Source organism: Perognathus longimembris, chromosome 22 (assembly GCF_023159225.1).
Source record: "Perognathus longimembris pacificus isolate PPM17 chromosome 22, ASM2315922v1, whole genome shotgun sequence".
In the NCBI taxonomy this organism is placed as follows: domain Eukaryota; kingdom Metazoa; phylum Chordata; class Mammalia; order Rodentia; family Heteromyidae; genus Perognathus; species Perognathus longimembris.
Genome location: NC_063182.1, coordinates 35,705,234 through 35,724,207, shown reverse-complemented (window position 1 = coordinate 35,724,207; position 18,974 = coordinate 35,705,234). Strand labels below are relative to the sequence as shown.

Below are 18,974 nucleotides of genomic sequence, written 5' to 3'. Positions count from 1 at the left end.
TGGAGAGATTATTTATATAAGGATTTTTGTGTCTGAACTAGGATTTCAATCTTGATATAAATGTTCTGAATACATTTCAAGTACACTTAACATCAATGAAGTTTGAAACTGCCTCATCCGAAGTAGATTTAATAATAAAATGGTTTATTTTCGATATAGTTCTTGAACACATGTTGATGCAATACAAAGCATGCTTTTCTCTTTTCTCTTTTGACAGATTGGCTATTTGATCTTCTTACGACTCTTTGTATTTTTCCTGCACGGTCACCTGGAAAGTTTCAAAGAACATTTACTTAGGCTCCGACCATATTTATTTGGTAGAGTATCTTTCTTTTTCTTTTTACACTTAAATATGTTTTATGTTATATTTTAAGAAACTCAGAGGCTGTGAATCTGGCTTACTGGTAGAGTGCTTGCCTAGCATGCATGAAGCCCTGGGTTCAATTCCTCAGTACCACATAAACAGAAAAATCCAGAAGGGGCGCTGTGGCTCAAGGTATAGAGTGCTAGCCTGAGCAGAGAGAAGCCCAGGCACAGTGCCCAGGCCCCGAGTTCAAGCCCCAGGATTGGCAATTAAAAAAAAAAAAAAACGAAAGGAAGAAACTGGGACTGCCACTTTAAATGGCATAAGCTGAGTTTTCCGTTTCCTGAGCACAATGGGTGCACTGCTGGCTTCTCAGCTATTCAGCATTTATTTTGAACACTATTCTGCTTTTCCCACCTATACTTAGTATTTTTTTTGTAGTGAGAACATTACAAATCAACCGTCTTCTGAAATTTTTAAAGAATTTTTTATTTTTCGTTTGTTTTTATTTTCTGTGCAGGTGTTAGGGGAGAACTAAGGGCCTCAGTGCTCCCCCTTTACTGTTTCAGTCAAAGCTGGTGCTCTACCACTGAGCCACAGCTCCATTTTCCTGAAGTCCTTCAAATGGAAAGGTCTCTTTTCAACACGAAAGAATTTTCATAATCTAAGGAATGCCTACTGCAGAATGGCAAAAAGAAACTTTTGCCCGCTATTCATCACATAAAGGATTAACATCTACGATCTATAAAAAACCTCTAAATCTTAAGCACCCAAAGAATAGACAATCCAATTCACAAATGGGCAAACGAACTGCATAGTTTTCAAAAGAAATGTAAGTGACTAAGGAAACAGGAAGCTATCTTCACATTCTTAGGTGAGAATGAAATACAAATCAACACATCTCTGGCAGTCCACCTCCTCTCGGTCTCACCAATCTTGAAGCGTGCGTGGTTGCTGCTCACCAAGGTTTCTCGGTCGCACTGTCGGTCACTACAGCCTCCTCCCGTCTGACTGAAGTCTTGTACTCCTTGACTAACAACCGCCTTCTCTACCCTCCCCTTCCCCACTGCAGCCTCTGAGAACCACGATTCCACTGACACCTCAAAGAATTGTCTCCCTAAGTCTATGGTGATATTTGTGACTCAAATTTTCATCTGCGATAGCAGTTGCTATACTGGATTTTTTAAAAAAAATTCTAAATTTGTAGCTTCTTAAGCTAAGTCTAATGGTGGTGTAGCTGCTGGACTGGAGGGAGGAGATTGGCTATGGGAGGCCTGTTTAGTATAGCATGCACAAACAGAACATTTCTTATTACGGTCTGGAACAATGTTCTCCTGACAATTTTGACTGAGACACATCAGAAGAAATATACTTTGCTTTGCAATCCAGCACACACATAGTATACACTCACCCATGAATGTTAAATGAAGCCAAGAGAAGACTGTACATGGGTAGAATAGGAATTGTATATCATATCATTTTCTTGATTTCTTCTATCACATATATTTCCTTTTCTTATCTCTGCAGTGTCCTGAATAGTGACTATGAAATAATTTATAAAAAGAATGGAAACAAGATGATTTTGTTAAATATTACATAGTCATTATGCTAAATGAATAATTGCATATATTTACAGCATATAGTTTTAAACCTACAATAACATCTTGAGAAGGAATAAAGCTGAAGCATATTGAGTTAAAAGTAATGACATTGATTTGTTTGTAGGATTACAATTACAAAGTATCCACTATGAATGAAAATATCTATTATAACTTGATTTATATCAGCTTGAAGCTACCATGCATTAGTTAAGCAGTAACAATATTTAATTGGGCATTCAAGCATTATTCAAGGTATTTTGATTTATATAAACACATTATGTATGACTTACTTGTAATTTGTTTTTTCACCACCAGAGGGCATATGTAACATTCTAAATCTTTACTAGTTGAAGAAATGCACAGCAATTTTTGCACCTGAATTTAATATTGATTTAACTGCAGTTTAATACAAAAAGTGAAGACTAATGCAAGGTACTAATGAACTCTTTCCCTCAAATGCGTTTTCTTATAATAGCACTTTCTTCTTCTGAAGTATCCTATTACAAGTATCCAAACATCTTTTCAAATGTGCAATTCATCCTGAAAACAGCGGAAATTATATATAAAAGAGAACTCCTTGAATCAACTTTCAGCACTGTGGGAAATATGGAAGGAAATGAAAATAACTTTCCTGATACGGTAGGTAGTTTCATGTGGGGGCTATATCCTGTCACAGAATGAGTAAGGTTGCTAGGTATAATTCATAAGCCACTGTTGAACCCGAGTTCAACTAGCTAATGTGGGGAGTGGAGATGAAAACACACTATTAACTAGTTTCATGCACACATCTGCCTGTTTTCTGGACGGTAAATGGTAGGTCATTGCACATATCTGTGCCACTCCTACTTTAGGTGGAATAAGGCCATGATACCTCTTTCTTCGAGTTCTACTTCAGCTCTTTAAGTAACAATTGAAATGTGCCAGGTTCTTGTGACTCATGCCTATAATCCTACCTACTCAGGAGGCTGAGAACTGAGGATCAGGGTTCAAAGACAACCTGGGCAGAAAAGGTCATGAGTCCTTGATCTCCAATTAAATATCAAAAAAGGCTGAAACAGAGTTGTGGCTCAAGGGGTAGAGTGATGGCCTTAAGCACAGAATCTCAGGACAGTGCCTAGGCCCTGAGTTCAAGCCCCAGGACTGGAATCAAAAAAAAGAGAAAGGAAGAAAGGAAAGAAGGAAGGAAGGAAGGAAAAGAAGGAGAGAAAGAAAGAAAGAAAGAAAGAAAGAAAGATAGATAGATAGATAGAGAGAGAGAGAGAGAGAAGAAATGTGACTTAGATTTGCCTTAAAATTAACATTTTAGGGCTGGGAATATGGCCTAGTGGTAAAGTGCTCGCCCCGTATACATGCAGCCCTCAGCACCACATATATAGAAAAAAAGCTGGAAGTGGCGCTGTGGCTCAAGAGGTAGAGTGCTAGCCTTGAGCAAAAAGAAGCCAGGGACAGTGCTCAGTCCCCGAGTCCAAGGCCCAGGACTGGCAACAAAAACAAAACAAACAAACAAAATTAACATTTTAATATGCAACAGTCTTATTAAAGGGAATGTAACTGGGCACCGGTGGCTCATACCTGTAATCCGAGCTTCTCAGGAGGTTGAGATCTGAGGATCATGGTTCAGAGCTAGCCTGGGAAGGAAAGTCTGTGAGACTTTTATCTCCAGTTAACCACCAGAAAACTGGAAGTGGTGTTGTTAAGTGGTAGAGCACTAGCCTTGAGCTGAGGAGCTCAGGGACGGCACCCAGGCCCAGAGTTCAAGCCCCACAACTAACAAAATAATAAACATAAAATAAATAAAGGAATGTATGTGAATTTTGAAATAAGTATTAAATTATTTGCATGTATGGTTCATATGTACAATAATATTTAATATGTAACTTAAGTCAACTGAAAACTTCTAAAAGTAATTTAAATTGGGCAATCAAAATAATTCCTTACATATAAAAATTGTTCCCAAGTCAGATATTAGCAATCAATTTACATAAGACTATTCATCATGATTATATGACTCTGCTGTGTTACAAGCTACAGCTATGCCAACAAAGTGCCATGACACAGACGAATGTGGAAATTTGTCCACTGGTGTACCTAAAGCCCAAATGTCTCAGAAGTGTTAAGTACACCAGTGGATAAGGCATTTCCACAGTTGCAAGAACTTGGAAACCTTGTTATTTTAATTTTTAGAGATACCCATTTATGATTTCATAGCTTATAAACAGAACATTTTTTTTTAAGATTTTCCACAGAAGGGTTTGGAGGCATGGCTCAGGTGGTACAGTGCCAGCCAGTGAACAACATCTGGTACTGAGTTCGGGTCCCAGACTTGGACACCTCCCCCAAAGAAAAACTGTAACATAAGTCAGAAACAATAAGGGCATGTAAGGAAAACTATCATCTCATAGTTTTCCTGTGCTTCCTTTGGGACCTTCCTGACATTATCTATGAATTAAATAAGTAAGATAAAATATTTTAGCGCATCTATCTTTAGTCTTTTTACTACCATTTTTGGGTGCCATTAATGATGGGCCATTTGTAGGGAGAGTGGTATTTGCTGAGTGATTCGAAACTTCTGGTGACGATTGCTAATAAACTCGAATTGTGTCCTGCACAAAGGGATCTTTTTTTTTTAATTTTTTTTATTATTAATTGAACATAAATTTTTTTTTACAAGGTGTTGTGACAAAGGGATCTTAACAGATACGTTGACCCACTCCTGCAATCCCAGCTTCTTGGGAGGCAGATTGAGAGGCTCATGGCTCGAAATAGCCAGAACTGATCTCAGTAAAACACGCTGGGTGTGGTGGTGCAGACTGTCCTCGCAACTGTAGCAGAAGTTCATAGTGGGAGGCTGGCCGCAGGCAGTGAGTGAGCCTTATCTCAAAACTAACATAAAGCAAAGAAGTCTGCAAGTCTAGCTCAAATGGAAAAGCATCTGTCTAATAAGCACAAGGCCTGACCCCCAGAATCTTGTTTTTAAGTTTGAAAAGTATTTTTGCAGCACATATATCACAGAAGATTCTGAGCAATAAAAGGAGCATTGGTCCTCAGGAGAAAAGACCCACGTATGGGTGATCCAGAAGGAGTTTTGCTAAGCTCTATGAACCTCCATCTGCTCTCTTTCAAAAGTCCTGGTAATCATCACCGTCAGCGTCTCTATTATCATCTTATCTACCTGAACTCTCCTATGCCGTTACCGTCGAGAGCATTGGAACAAACAAACAAACTGTGCCTTGTAAACTAAATGCCATGAAAGTGTATATAATACTAAATAGGAAAGTGTATGTAGAAATCCACTCTAGCCTATTCTGCTCAATATAACAATTTTCATCCACAGACATGATTATATGCACGATAGACAGTGATCTGAATGTTTTGCCTTTAAACCCATCAGATACTGTGAAATCCTAGCCACATGTGCCTTCTGGTTATGAGCAGACTGCTTTCTGTGTTTGTTCTAAGGCTCTTCAAGAACGAGTCCATTTTCCCTCTTGCTGCACACACAGCAAACTAGTGGAAGCTTGTGGCTCTCCTTGCACTGGAAGGAGAAAAGTCATCAACATGTGAAACAAACATCTCTGCTTAAAGTGAGACTTGGTAGTCACTAAGTCTTTCTGTGCTCCTTTCCACCTTGTAGAACAAAGGTCTTACATTCACTTGCTCACAAATTCTATTTCAGTTCTACCTGTGTGATTCTTTGAGGGGATTGTAACAGATTTTGGCCTGTCAGGTTTATTGCCCTTCTTTTTCTCCTCCAATTTCCTCATAATATAAAGACTGTAAAGGATAGAGTAGCCACCTTGCTACTCAATTATTGCTGTGGCTAATCAGCACTGATCCATGGCTTGATTTACAAACCTTAAAGTTCCCTGAATCCAGCTCAGTTTTTCCAGCATAGCTTAGTCTAAGCCAGGCTCTCCTGTTTACTTGAGTACCTATCCATTCAATACCATCTCATTTGCCTTCTGGGAAAAGAATTAGGAAAATAATGAGATAAAAAGTAAAATATAAAGGTACATATGTAGTCATCATCCCTCCCTCCTTTATTATTAGTTTATTATGGTAAAAGACTTGTAAGTTTATCCCCAAAGCCTTCATGCTCAGATAGTACTAAAAGGTCCATAGCAGCATATATTGGCCATTGCAAAATATTCAATTTTTATGCTCTATGAAATTGGAGTAAAAAACCTAATTGCTTATTTTTTATGCAAATTCTCCTAAAATTGATTCTAATGCCTGTAGGATTTACATATTACAATACACACACTATGGTTATTGATTCTGCTTAAGAATAGAGGATTTCCTTTCCTTGGCTGTTTGACCTTGTTTCTCCTTTGAACATCCTTTTAAGTGATACAGACACAGGGTTTCTATTGGCTTTGACAAATAGCACACTTTAATTAGCTGTGTGGAATGCAGAGCCAGATCTCTGCATTGAGTTTTCTGCTGTCTTTTGCTCACTCACAAAGCTGTGTTTCGGCAGCACAGTTGTCGCATAGGAACAATGACACAGTTCTTCAGGGAAAGTAGCTTTTAACTCAGCCAAAACTGGGTAGAGCCTTTTAGTAAACATTCCCCCAAAGTACTATTAATTCCCTGAAAACTAGCAGAGTGGGAATTAACATCCTAATGTGGTTAGCAGTCTCCTTCACAAACACTTGGAAGTCCTCAGTGACATTCTGTGCTGCACTGCAATTGTAAATAGGCACTAGGAATTGGATTTTAATGAGACCCAAGTTCTTTAAAATTAGAAGTATTGTCTTGGGGTTCATGTTCTGTTACCCAGGTAGGACATTTTTTGTGGAGAGGTCCTTTATGGCAATGTCAACCATCCCAAACATGATTGAAAACAGCATGAAACTCAGACAGCTGCAACTGAGATGTCAAAATAGAGCCTACACTTCCAACCCCATTTCTATGCTACAAAGCGGCCTTCTGGGACATTCAGAGAGGAAGTACTTAAATCTCCACAAAGACCACGGTGATGTTATCTGAGTTTTCAGCTAACAGTAGGCTAACAGTTTGTAGGTGAGTTTCTTAAGTAGGCATTGAGTCAGCTGCAAGGGACAGTCCAAAGAGGTGAAAGAGAGGGAGAAAGAAAAAAAAGGAGAGAGGGAAGGAGGAAGGAAGGAGGGAAAACAGGAAAGAAAAAAGAGGGAATAAGGGACAAAAAAGGTTCTTTGGACCAATAGCCCCCTCATCAAGTGGGCTAAAGACTTACAAAGAGACTTCTCTGATGAGGAAATGAGAATGGCCAAGAGACATATGAAAAAAATGCTCTACATCACTGGCCATAAAAGAAATGCAAATCAAAACAACATTGAGATTCCATCTCACCCCAGTAAGAATGTCCTATATCAAGAAAACTAACAATAACAATTGTTGGAGGGGATGTGGCCAAAAGGGAACCCTACTTCATTGTTGGTGGGAATGTAAACTGGTTCAGCCACTCTGGCAAGCAGTATGGAGATTCCTCAGAAGGCTAAATATAGAACTCCCCTACGACCCAGCAGCCCCACTTTTGGGTATCTATCCAAAAGACCCCAAACAAAATCACAGTAATGCCACCAGCACAACAATGTTCATTGCAGCACAATTTGTCATAGCTAGAAGCTGGAACCAACCCAGATGCCCCTCCATAGATGAATGGATCAGGAAAATGTGGTACATATACACAATGGAATTTTATGCCTCTATCAGAAATAATGACATTGCCCCATTTGTAAGGAAATGGAAGGACTTGGAAAAAATTATACTAGGTGAAGTGAGCAAGACCCAAAGAAACATGGACTCTATGGTCTCCCTTATTGGGAATAATTAGTACAGGTTTAGGCTAGTCACATCAGAGAATCACAAGAGCCCAATAGCTATACCCTTATGAACACATAAGATGATGCTAAGTGAAATGAACTCCATGTTATGGAAACGATTGTTATATCACAGTTGTAACTACTTTCAACATCCCATCTGTATCTGTAGCTTCTATTATTGATGATGTTCTTGTATCACCTTCCTGTGGTTGTACCTACACTATCTCTGTAATCTTACCTGAGTATATTGGAAACCGTGTATACTGGTATTAGAAGTAGGAAATTGAAAGGGAATACCAAAATTGAGAGACACAGGGTAAAAAAAGACAAACAACTACAAAAGCAATACTTGCAAAACTGTTTGGTGTAAGTGAACTGAACACCTCAGGAGGGGAAAGGGAAAGGGGGAGGAGGGAGGGGGTATGAGGGACAAGGTAACAAACAGTACAAGAAATGTATCCAATGCCTAACGTATGAAACTGTAACCTCTCTATACATCAGTTTGATAATAAAAATTTAAAAAAAAAAAAAGGTTCTTTGTGAGTAATTGAAAATTGAGCTCAGGGCTTCTCAAATGACCTGTGATAAAAAGCCATTTCAAATTTGTTTCCTTCTTTCCTTCCTCCCTTCCTTCCTTCTAGTTTTTCTACTTCCCTTTCTCCCCTTTTCCCCCCCATCTGCTAACCTATTTCTTTATTTCTATTCCCCGTCATCACAAACTATCTTGTAAGATGTAATAATAATAAATTACTGAAATAATAAAATCAAAAGAGTTTTATTAGACTGAATATGCATATAAAAATCGGTTAAATTGTTGTAAAAGTCTCTTCATATTTATTTGTAATTTCTGTTAATAATTTTTAAATGTCATTTACCAGCCAGCCATTTGTAGAATAGGAATGATTTAATATAATGACAGAGGCTGCTTACCGAGTAAGACCTCTCAGAGTATGTTCCCTCTGTCTACTGCGCTGATGCAAATCACCATTAGTGTAATAACTCATTCGGTTTGGGCAAATTTGTTGTTGGTGATGCTAATATGCTTAAGCCAGAGCTCAATGGGCGCACATGTGCCACGGGCACATTTGTTTCATTCCTTATTGCAGAGACAGAGGAGGTAAGAGAGAGGGAGAGGGACGGAGAGGAGAGGGAGAGAAGGGACAGGAGTGGGGTTGCCTCGGCTAGAAAGACGCTGAGTGCTGTCTTTGTAGGATATGGACCTGCAGTGATAGAGAGAGGATGTAAGAAAGCAGGGGTTCTCTCTACAACGGATGCTGCTAGAAACTAGGGCAAGGTATGGCCGTGATACATGCTCAAGGCTAGAAATCCTTCTAGGATATTAGCTTTTAGAACGAAGGGCTTCTGTGTCAATTGATGACATTTGTCCAGCAGTTAATACATCTGCATCGTAACAGGAAACATTTAGAATGAGTTTGCAACCTGAGAACTGTCAGGCATCAGGCTGGAGACTCTTAGGGCAATTTGAGAAGAAAATTTCATTTCTAGGAGTTCCACTTTTTGGATGGGCTCCACTAGAAATCAGAAAATTAGGTTATGTGTGCATTTACTGAAATCAGCTTGTCTTCTCTGATGCCTTCTATTATTTTAAAATAGAGCTTCTCTGTGGAATAATCTAATTGAACGTTCCTAACACTGATTTGCTTCTATTTACTTTTCTGTTATGTTTTCACAGAGCAGGTGAGCTTGTGAAAACTTTGTCTTACTCATCTGACAGAGTCTGTGACATAAACAGAATCAACACATGGATTTCTGGCCTTTTCTTAAGAATGTTCAGCATGAGAATTGTCATTCAATTGTAGTTGTTATATTGTTTAGTAAATAAATAAGAATTATTAAGCCTTTTAAATTCTAATTCATTCTTTTTTTCCTCTTGAGACAAGTTCTCTTTGTGTAGCCTGTACTAGCCTGGAATTCATGATCATTCTCCCTGAGCTTTTCAGGTGTTGGAATTACAGACATGCACCATCATGCCCACTTAAAATTTTTTTTTCAAATTTTTATTATCAAACTGATGTACAGAGAGGTTACAGTTTCATACGTTAGGCATTGGATACATTTCTTGTACTGTTTGTTACCTTGTCCCTCATACCCCCCTCCCCCCTCCCCCTTTCCCTTTCCCCCCCCTGAGGTGTTCAGTTCACTTACACCAAACATTTTTGCAAGTATTGCTTTTGTAGTTGTTTGTCTTTTTTTACCCTGTGTCCCTCAATGTTGGTATTCCCTTTCAGTTTCCTAGTTCTAATACCAGTATACACGGTTTCCAAAATACTCAGATAAGATTACAGAGATAGTGCAGGTACAACCACAGGAAGGTGATACAAGAACATCATCAATAATAGAAGCTATAGATACAGATGGGATGTTGAAAGTAGTTACAACTGTGATATAACAATCGTTTCCATAACACACTTAAAATTTTTTAATAGCTCACAATATCAACTATTCATAAAACAGAGTATGCATTTGAACCTCTATGATTCGCAAGTATTCAATGAGTGCTATGTTATCATTGTACACTGATTGCTTCAGTAGAACAACCAACTAAATCTATGAAGCCAGCAGGAAACTCTATGAGTAAAAACAAATACAGCAGGCTACTTGTTATCTGATTTATAAATATCTAGTTAACAGACATTGGCTGTGTACACTTTCATCTTTAAAATAGAAGTCCCCATTTCTTTTCTTTTAGTAGTCAGGATCTATTTGGCACACTCTATTACTTGAGCCATACTACCAGGCCTTTTTAACTTACATTAGTTTCTGCAGAGAATTTCACTGCTTTGCCAGGGCCCAGCCTTGTGCTGTGGTCTTAGCTATGCCTCCCACATCACTGAGACTGCGTACACGAACCACCAGGCCTGGCTTATTTATTAAATAGAGCCTTGTTAACTTTTGGCCCTGGTTGGCCTTGAACTTCCATCTTCCTGACTTCTCCCTTCTGAACAGCTGGGATTTCAGGCATGAGTCACTTCAGTTGACGTAGAAAATCACGTTTTAAAACCGAATTTACTATTCAGTCTTTGTTCAGAGTTTCCCTAATTCCTCAGTTGTCAGGAAAAGCTAAGTCACATATAGGTTTATAAAGATGGTTTTATCTAATAGTTGTTCCTTCAAGCACGAAGGGTTTTTGTCATTTTGTAGAACCAATGTCATTGAACACAATAGACCTGTGTGGAAATAATGCACATTTGATTCAGATGAAGAATATACACCAACAAAAATATACTTATGCATATTATTCCTTTTGGTGAGACAGGAACCTTAAAGAGAATATGCATTTTAATTTGTATACTTAAAATTTATTTTCATGTTTGTTGAAGTGGAAGAATTGTTTCCCAGATATTCTTCTATTTTTTTTTCAAATTTTTATTATCAAACTGATGTACAGAGAGGTTACAGTTTCATACGCTAGGCCTTGGATACATTTCTTGTACTGTTTGTTACCTCGTCCCTCATACATACTTCTATATTTTAATTCCAGGACCATTTGCAATTGAATCAAGGAGGATATAAAGTTAACCACCTGCTCTGGCATTGTGTTGCTGCTTGGTCTTGTGTTCAGAATAATAGTCCTCAACTGAAAGATGTGCTGGAGCATCTCATCTCCTATAAAACACAACTTCAAAAGAAATGCTGGTAAGATGAGCCTATAAATTCAAAGAATCTCATGGAGAAGCCTTTTTGTTTAAATGTTAATCACACCTTGGTTGCCTATGAAAAGAATTTATAATCACAGCTCTAAAGCCAAGGGAAATTTATGTATTTTGTATTAGTTCATGCTATCGATAAATTGTTTTTTTGTTTTGTTGGCTATGCATGCATGCTTTGCACAGTTTGTCTTTATTAAATGAAATCTGTGGTTGATAAGAAGTTTGCTTCTTTTTGTAAAAACATCTTATATTTTCCATGATGTTAAATCACAACAATGAGGCAATTTATCCTTAGAGGAAATAGCTAAGATTTTATTTCTTTGTGCTTTCTATATCAAAAGGGAATTTCAACTGGTAAATGTGGGTTTCCTCTTGTATATGTGATTTGAAGACAGTAAATAGAGCTGGGCGCTAGTGGCTCACGCCTATAATCCTTGTTACTGAAGAGGCTGAGATTTGATGATCACAGTTCAAAGGTAACCAGGGCAAAAAAGTCTATGAGACTCTTATCTCCAATTAACCATGAGAAAACTAGCAGTGGAGCTGTGGCTCAAGTGGCAGAGCACTAGCCTTTAGTGAAAGGAAAGCTCAGGAACAGCACCCAGACCCTGAGCTCAAGCCCCACAATTGACATAATAAAAAAAAAAAAGGAAGAAAGAAAATAGAAGTCTCAAAGTATTACAAAGGAAATCATTGGTTCAAAGAAAGAATTAAGTGGATAGAGTTGGAGGAAAATTGGGGAGGAGCAGAAGACCCATATCTAAGCTCTCTCCAAGAACCCAGCTTTACTACTCCAGAGAAAGTTTCACAGCTAGAAAGTCATTTCAAGTAAGCCATAATACTATAGAGACTCTGGACAGAGAGGGAAAAATCTAGTCAACTGGCTTGAGAAAACAGTTGAGCTCTGGATGCCAAAAAAACATTTGACAAAATCCAGCACCCATTTATGATGCAAGCTTTGGAGAAACTAGGACTCCAGGGAACATTCTTGAATATAATAAAGGCTATCTATGACAAACCTACAACAAGCATTATACTTAATGGCGAAAAGTTAAAGCCATTTCCTTTAAAATCAGGAGCAAGACAAGTATGTCCACTCTCTCCACTCCTCTTCAGCACAGTACTAGAATTCCTAACCAAAGCAATAAGGCAAGAAGAAAGTATAAAGGAGATCCAAATAGGGAAAGATGAAGTTAAACTCTCCCAAGTAAATTGAGCAGATCCAAAGCTTTGGCAAAGTAGCAGGATATAAAATAAATCCTCAAAAATCAATGGCTTCTCTGTATGTCGACAATGCAAAGAGTGAGGCTGAAATCAGGAAAGCAACTCCTTTTGCCTTAGAAAACACAAAATACTTAGGAATAACCTTAACCAAAAAAAGTGAAAGATCTCAATGATGAGAACTTTAAAAACCTGAAGAAGGAAATTAAGGCAGAACTAAGGAAATGGAAAAACCTCTCATGCTCCTGGATTTGGAGGATTGACATTGTCAAAAGGGCAATGTTGCCAAATGCTGTCTAGAAATTCAATGCAAAACCCATCAACATCCCAAGACCATTCTCTAATGAAATAGAAGAAGCAATCCAGAAATTCATATAGAACAATAAAAGACCCCAAATAGCAAAAACAATCTTAAGTAGAAAGAACAGTGCTGGAGGAATTTCAATACCAAACTTCAAGCTGTATTACAAATCTACAGTAAGAAAAACAGCTTGATATTGGCACAAGAACAGGCCTGAGGACCAATGCAACAGAACTGAAGACGCAGAAATGAACCTGCAGAACTATGGCTACTTAATCTTTGATAAAGGAGCTAAAAAAAAAATAGGATGCAAGACTGACAGCCTCTTCAACAAATGGTTCTGGCAAAATTGGTTCAACACCTGTAACAAACTAAAACTAGATTCTTATATATCACTTCCAAATGGATCAAATACCTTGAAGTGAAATCAGATACTCTGAAAATTCTTCAAGAAGGAATAGGAGAAACACTTGGGCTCCTTGGCACAGGACAAAACTTCCTTAAGAAAGGCCCAGAAATGCAACAAATCAAAGAAAGCTTGGACAAATGGGAATAAGTATTTTTAATTGGAGATTAGTAACCACATATATTTCTGGAGTACAGTGTGATGCTATGACCTGTATATGCCCTGGAAAATGATTAGATCAAACTAATTAACATAAACATTACTTCACATAGTTATTAATCTTTACAATGTGAATGTTTAATTCCACCCTAGGAAGGGTAGATTTAGTAACACCCCAGAAAGTCCAGGAGAGCACCAGAATTTAGTCCCCCTGCCTATCTGAAACTTTGTATTGTCTGACTAACATCTTTGCTGACTTTTCTCCTCTCCTCTCTTTCCTTCCTTTTCTTCTTTCCTTTCTTTTCTTCCCATCATCCCCTCCCCTCCCTTCTTTCTTTCTTTCTTTTCCCCTTTATTCTCTCTCCTTCCTTCCTCCTTCTTCCCTCCCTCCTTTCTTTTTCTTCCTTCCTCTCTTCGTCCTTATTTGGGTCCTTTATTTTCTTCCTCCTTTCTCTTTTTTTTTTTTTTGCGTACTGCAAAAATGTATTTTTAAATCTAGGCACTTGTGGCTCAGGCCTGTAATCCTAGCAGCTCAGGAGGCTGAGATGTGAATATTGGAGTTTGAAGCCAGCCTGGGCAGGAAAGTCTCCAAGACTCTTATCTTCAATTAACTACCAAAAAAAAAAAAAAAAAAAAAAAAGCCAGAAGTGAAGCTGTGGCTCAAGTAATTGAATATTAGCTTTGAGCATAAAAGCTATGGAATCAGTGCCCAGGCCCTGAGTTCAAGCTTCATAATTGGCATTCCAAAACAAACAAACAAAAATCCTTGCATTTCTTGATTATATGTTTCTTTTGGTTGCTTCAATACAGAGGTAGGCCTAATTTTACAATGTTTCCTCTAAATTATGGGAGAACTTTTTAAGATTGCCCTCTTCCCCGTGCCACTCTTGTAGTTAACTTTCTGTAGTATGGATCTTAATTTCATTTTGTAGTTTTAATTTCCTTGCAGTCATTTTCTTACTTTATTATTTCTTCTCTGTTTTGTTTTTCTATTTTTTTTGGCCAGTCCTGGGCCTTGGACTCAGGGTCTGAGCACTGTCCCTGGCTTCCTTTTGCTCAAGGCTAACACTCTGCCACTTGAGCCACAGAGCCACTTCTGGCCATTTTCTGTATATGTGGTGCTGGGGAATTGAACCCAGGGCCTCATGTATACGAGGCAAGCTCTCTTGCCACTAGGCCATATCCCCAGCCCCTTATTATTTCTTCTCAACATCAAAGCTTTAAGCAGGTTCCTTTCAGGAAGAAGAGAAAAGTTCCTCTTGCTGAACTTTATAAAAGATATTGAAGAGCTTGTGAAAGTATCTTGTGGTTCCTGTAATAAATCCTTTCAGAGTTATGCTCTTCTCTTGAGTATTGACACTGACATTCTCTTTCATCTTTGCCATAATATAAATTTTCTTTTATTCTAGAGATTTCTTCTCCTTCCACTTTTCGTTTTACTTATTCAGAAGTCAAAGAGAAATACATAAAAATTTGATCTTTTTAAATAAGAAGTTTATGTTCACAGAGTAACGTGTACAGTTATTATAGAGCCTTTATTCTCCTTACTCAGTAGTAGTTTACTCATGATGACAAAATATACCTCTGTGTTCCAGTTCTGTGGCTTCTTTTTGTTCTATTCCCATCACTTTACACACTGCTTTCTATACTTTTTGTCACCTGTATGTATCACCTCTGAAGACATATTGAGAGACAAACGTGAAAAGGATAATACTCTAAATCATTAAAATCAATACCTCAAGGTAAAGGATTGGCTGTACTCTCCCTGATTTTATGAACCATGAGATTACTTTTCTCTAAATATATTCCTTTAACTTTCCTTGGGGAAATAAGACAGCTGTGTTTTGGGACACCGCAGGAGGTATTCCTTTTTGCTTCTCTTCTTCATCTAGCTCTATTGACGTTGTGGTTTTGTGCATATAAGTGGCTGTCTCAGTGACCTCTTTTTCATTGTTAGTTTTCAAGAGTATGATTTTTAATATTGTAAGTGTTTTCTGAAATACTCATTGTTAGAGCAGAATAAGGGTGTAAGGGTTACTATTTAGAGATACTTTAATTCGAGTTTTTAAAATCACACTTCACTGAAGATATTTATAGAGAAGTAAAGATGACCTATGAAAACCTTCTGATGATGATAGTCCTTTTTATAAATTCATGTGTCTGATAGGTATTATTGTTATCAGTTTTTGTATTTTTTCAATTAGAGGAAATATGCATACATACACTCATATATATATATGTACATGGCATGTTTAAATTTCATGGCATCATAAAACCAAGTCAGTGTAGTGATTTATCAGATTTTTTGTATTATAGTAATGTGCTCTAAAAGAAAGGTAGTGCTGTGTAAAAACTTCAGGCCTAATCCCACTCTATTTCTTTTTTTTTCTATGTGCATTGATTTCCACTTTTGATTTTTACCAAACTCAAATTTAGAAACATCATGCTTCTATTCTATTTTTGGCAGAAGCATTTTCACTCAGAGGAAAATTTTTAGTCAGCAACATCGATTTAAAATAGTATAGTTTTGGTAATGCATTTTTTCAGAAGGCTGATAATGATGTTATTATTATTTTTTAGTCCATAGTTCAGTGAGCATCCTCGACGTTAGATAGAGTTGTCTAGACATAAGATAAAAGCAGCAGCAAAGCCGTCATAGCGATGAAGACCATTCAGGGGAAAGGCAGCATGACTAGTGCTTTGGCTGTGTCCTCTTTCCCGTTGCCATGTTGGGCAGAGCACATGCCCTGTGATGGGAATCACGGTCCCTCCAGGAGCTCCTCCCTCCTGTCAGCCATCCTGAGACATTAGAGAGAAAGTTATTAAACCCTTACTTTTTTTTTTTTTAACTTTGAAGAAGTAGTAATTTGATTCAGGTCAGCATTTTGAACCTAGTCATTTTATAAAAATATTGTATTTCATGCCACAATAGCCTCTGGGAAAAGCGTACTTTGCTTTAGATGCTTTATATAACTTTATATAAGGTTAGTTAGTAGTGAGATGGGGAGGACTTAATTTGGCCTACGTATGTACCTAATAGTGGCAAAAGGAGGATCTATTTGGGATTTTTCAGACTCCAAAATCCATGCTCATTCACATCACATTAGATGCATCAGTTAGGCTTTGTTCTGCATATGACAGAAATCTGGCAACACTTGCATCATGGAATAGGACTTTACTTATTGCCATGACACGCAGTCCCATGCAGATGCAGCTGGTTCAGGAAATTGCCAGTGGGGCTTCTGGCCCTCGCTAGCCTGTGACTTTCAGCTTCATTGCTGAATGATCAAATGATCATTACAAGCAGGAAAAGGAAAGGATGGCCATCGGAGGAACAATATGATATCTAAATTTAATTTATAATTCATTGATCAAATCTATATCACATGGTGCTTCTGAGTTTAAAAGAGTTAATTTTCAATCAAATTTACTGAGATATAATTTAGATACAATAACATAAACATCTTTTCTTTGTCTGGAAGTACTGGGGAAGCTTTCTGCCAATCTATAACTTGAATCACTCCTACCAAGTTTCTGGTTTTAGTTTGTTTTTCAGCTAGCATCTGACACTTTTGCCCCAACTGACTCCAGGCTGGAATCACCCTCTCTACCTCCTAAGTAACTGTGATTACAGGCATATCTTAAGAAGCTAAGCCCAGCATTAACATTCTTTATATAGCAGGTTTATGATTTTGACAAATACTACATTCATATAATCACTAATCTAGTCAACATAGAACATTCTATTTTCAGGTAGTAACCTGAACTGAGACTTTTGCTATCTTGGAAAAAAACTCAAGTTGTGTTAGGTAGACAACAGTCAGAATGTGCCACACTAAAGTTTAATACTGAGGTAGAACTGGTGAGAAAAGAATTAGGAAACATGAGATAATCACATATCAGGAAAGTCTTCAGTTACAGTGAACCAAAAAGTTAGTATGTATGTACTTGTCTCACAGGCTTATTATGTCTCAGTTTCTTAATATTAAAAAAATAAAATGTCAAGCTATCTACGCAGCAGGTTGAGATCTGAGGATTTAGATTTAAAGCCAGCCCAGGCAAACAAATCCTTGGGATTCTTGCCTCCGATTGTTGAGCCAAACCTGGAACTGGAGCAAGTCTTACGCAGGTAGAGTACTGGCCTTGAGTGACAGAGATAAGCAAACGTGGGAGGCCCTGGGTTCAAGCTGCAATACCGGTGCCCACACAGACACAAGGCTCTTGCAAGGCCTTAAATGTTTACAGAGTAGTTCAAAATGAGCAACTTGCATGAAAGCAGATCAAAGTCTATAATGTCCTTTTCAAATGTGGAGAATTGTCTTTAACCTCATGATCAGAAGTGTTTCTTTTTAAAAATGATGTACTTAGTAGCCCATAACATCACAGTTGTGAAATTCAAATGTACTTGTTAAATACATTTTTATTTATTATCTATATTTCAGAGTAATAAAAAGTTACATACATAGCAGATTTTATAGTTGCATTCTTTCTCTTTCAAAATGTGTTTTTCAATTGAGTACAAGTAGCACTCACTAAATATATAAGTTCTCCTCAAATTCAGACAGAATATACTTATATTTATAGATAATGAATTCTGGTGTAAGTTATTGTATTTTGTAAACTAGTATATGACAGTATAAGTTTTATTTTGAGAAGTAATACTTTTTTAAGTAATACTTTTTAATAAACCAAATAATACTTAACTTTTTGAGTAATTCAGAAGGCAACTTTTTGTTTGCTTGAAATTTGCTCCATGGAATAAATTGCAAAAATTTAAAATTCAGAACTTTTTGTGATTTTTTTTTTAAGGATCACTTGTCAAGGATTTCTGAAAAAAAATCGTTTTTAGCATGTTACTTGGAGATCATTGTCAAACCATTGTTCTAAACTCAAACAACTTGCCAAAATGGTGGTGTTCTTGCTCTCTTTCTAACCAGTGCCAATTGATCTTTATTGAAAATAGACATATATGGACTAAGCATTTATTTCCTCCGGTCTAATACTTTTTTCACTAAAAGTTAAGTATTGTTATTTTTCCAGCAATGTATTTACCATTTGCTTATAATCCAGGCTGGATACAGAACTGGCTTTGCTTGTCCTTGGGGAGGCTGCCAAATTGAACATGGCCTGCTTGAAAACTTTAATGGACCTAATGAGAGACTTTCTTTCAAGCATTTTGTCTACTCAGAGTCAGGTAACATATTGCTAATTTATTTGTGGAAGAGAATTCTATTTCATCTGTGCCGTTATTTACATTGTAGGTCATAGTAGGGTACACAATGTGCAAAGCTTTGCAACAGTAATTTTAATGTACACATAGTGTAACAGTATACTTTATAATAGTTTTTATTGTCATTATAATTCAAATTTTTATTTTACTGATGTTAATACTCTTCTTTGTCATTACATTTTATTGTAATTTGTATTTTAGTGGAAGTGAACATTAACTGTCTTTCTGATTGTTCACAGTTCACAAAAGTGTGTTTTGTTTTGTTTTGGCAGTG

General features: G+C 37.3%; 1 protein-coding gene across 2 annotated transcripts in view; it reads left to right on the top strand.

The window, feature by feature from the left end:
* Window positions 1-18,974, top strand: part of Tmem232 (transmembrane protein 232) — a 174,952-nt gene that overhangs the window by 33,582 nt on the left and 122,396 nt on the right. For both annotated transcript variants that reach the window (XM_048331048.1, XM_048331049.1), the window contains 4 exons: window positions 218-317; window positions 2,381-2,544; window positions 11,215-11,369; window positions 18,541-18,664. In XM_048331048.1, the coding sequence (XP_048187005.1) occupies window positions 218-317; window positions 2,381-2,544; window positions 11,215-11,369; window positions 18,541-18,664 (543 nt within the window). The remainder of the gene's footprint in view (window positions 1-217; window positions 318-2,380; window positions 2,545-11,214; window positions 11,370-18,540; window positions 18,665-18,974) is intronic.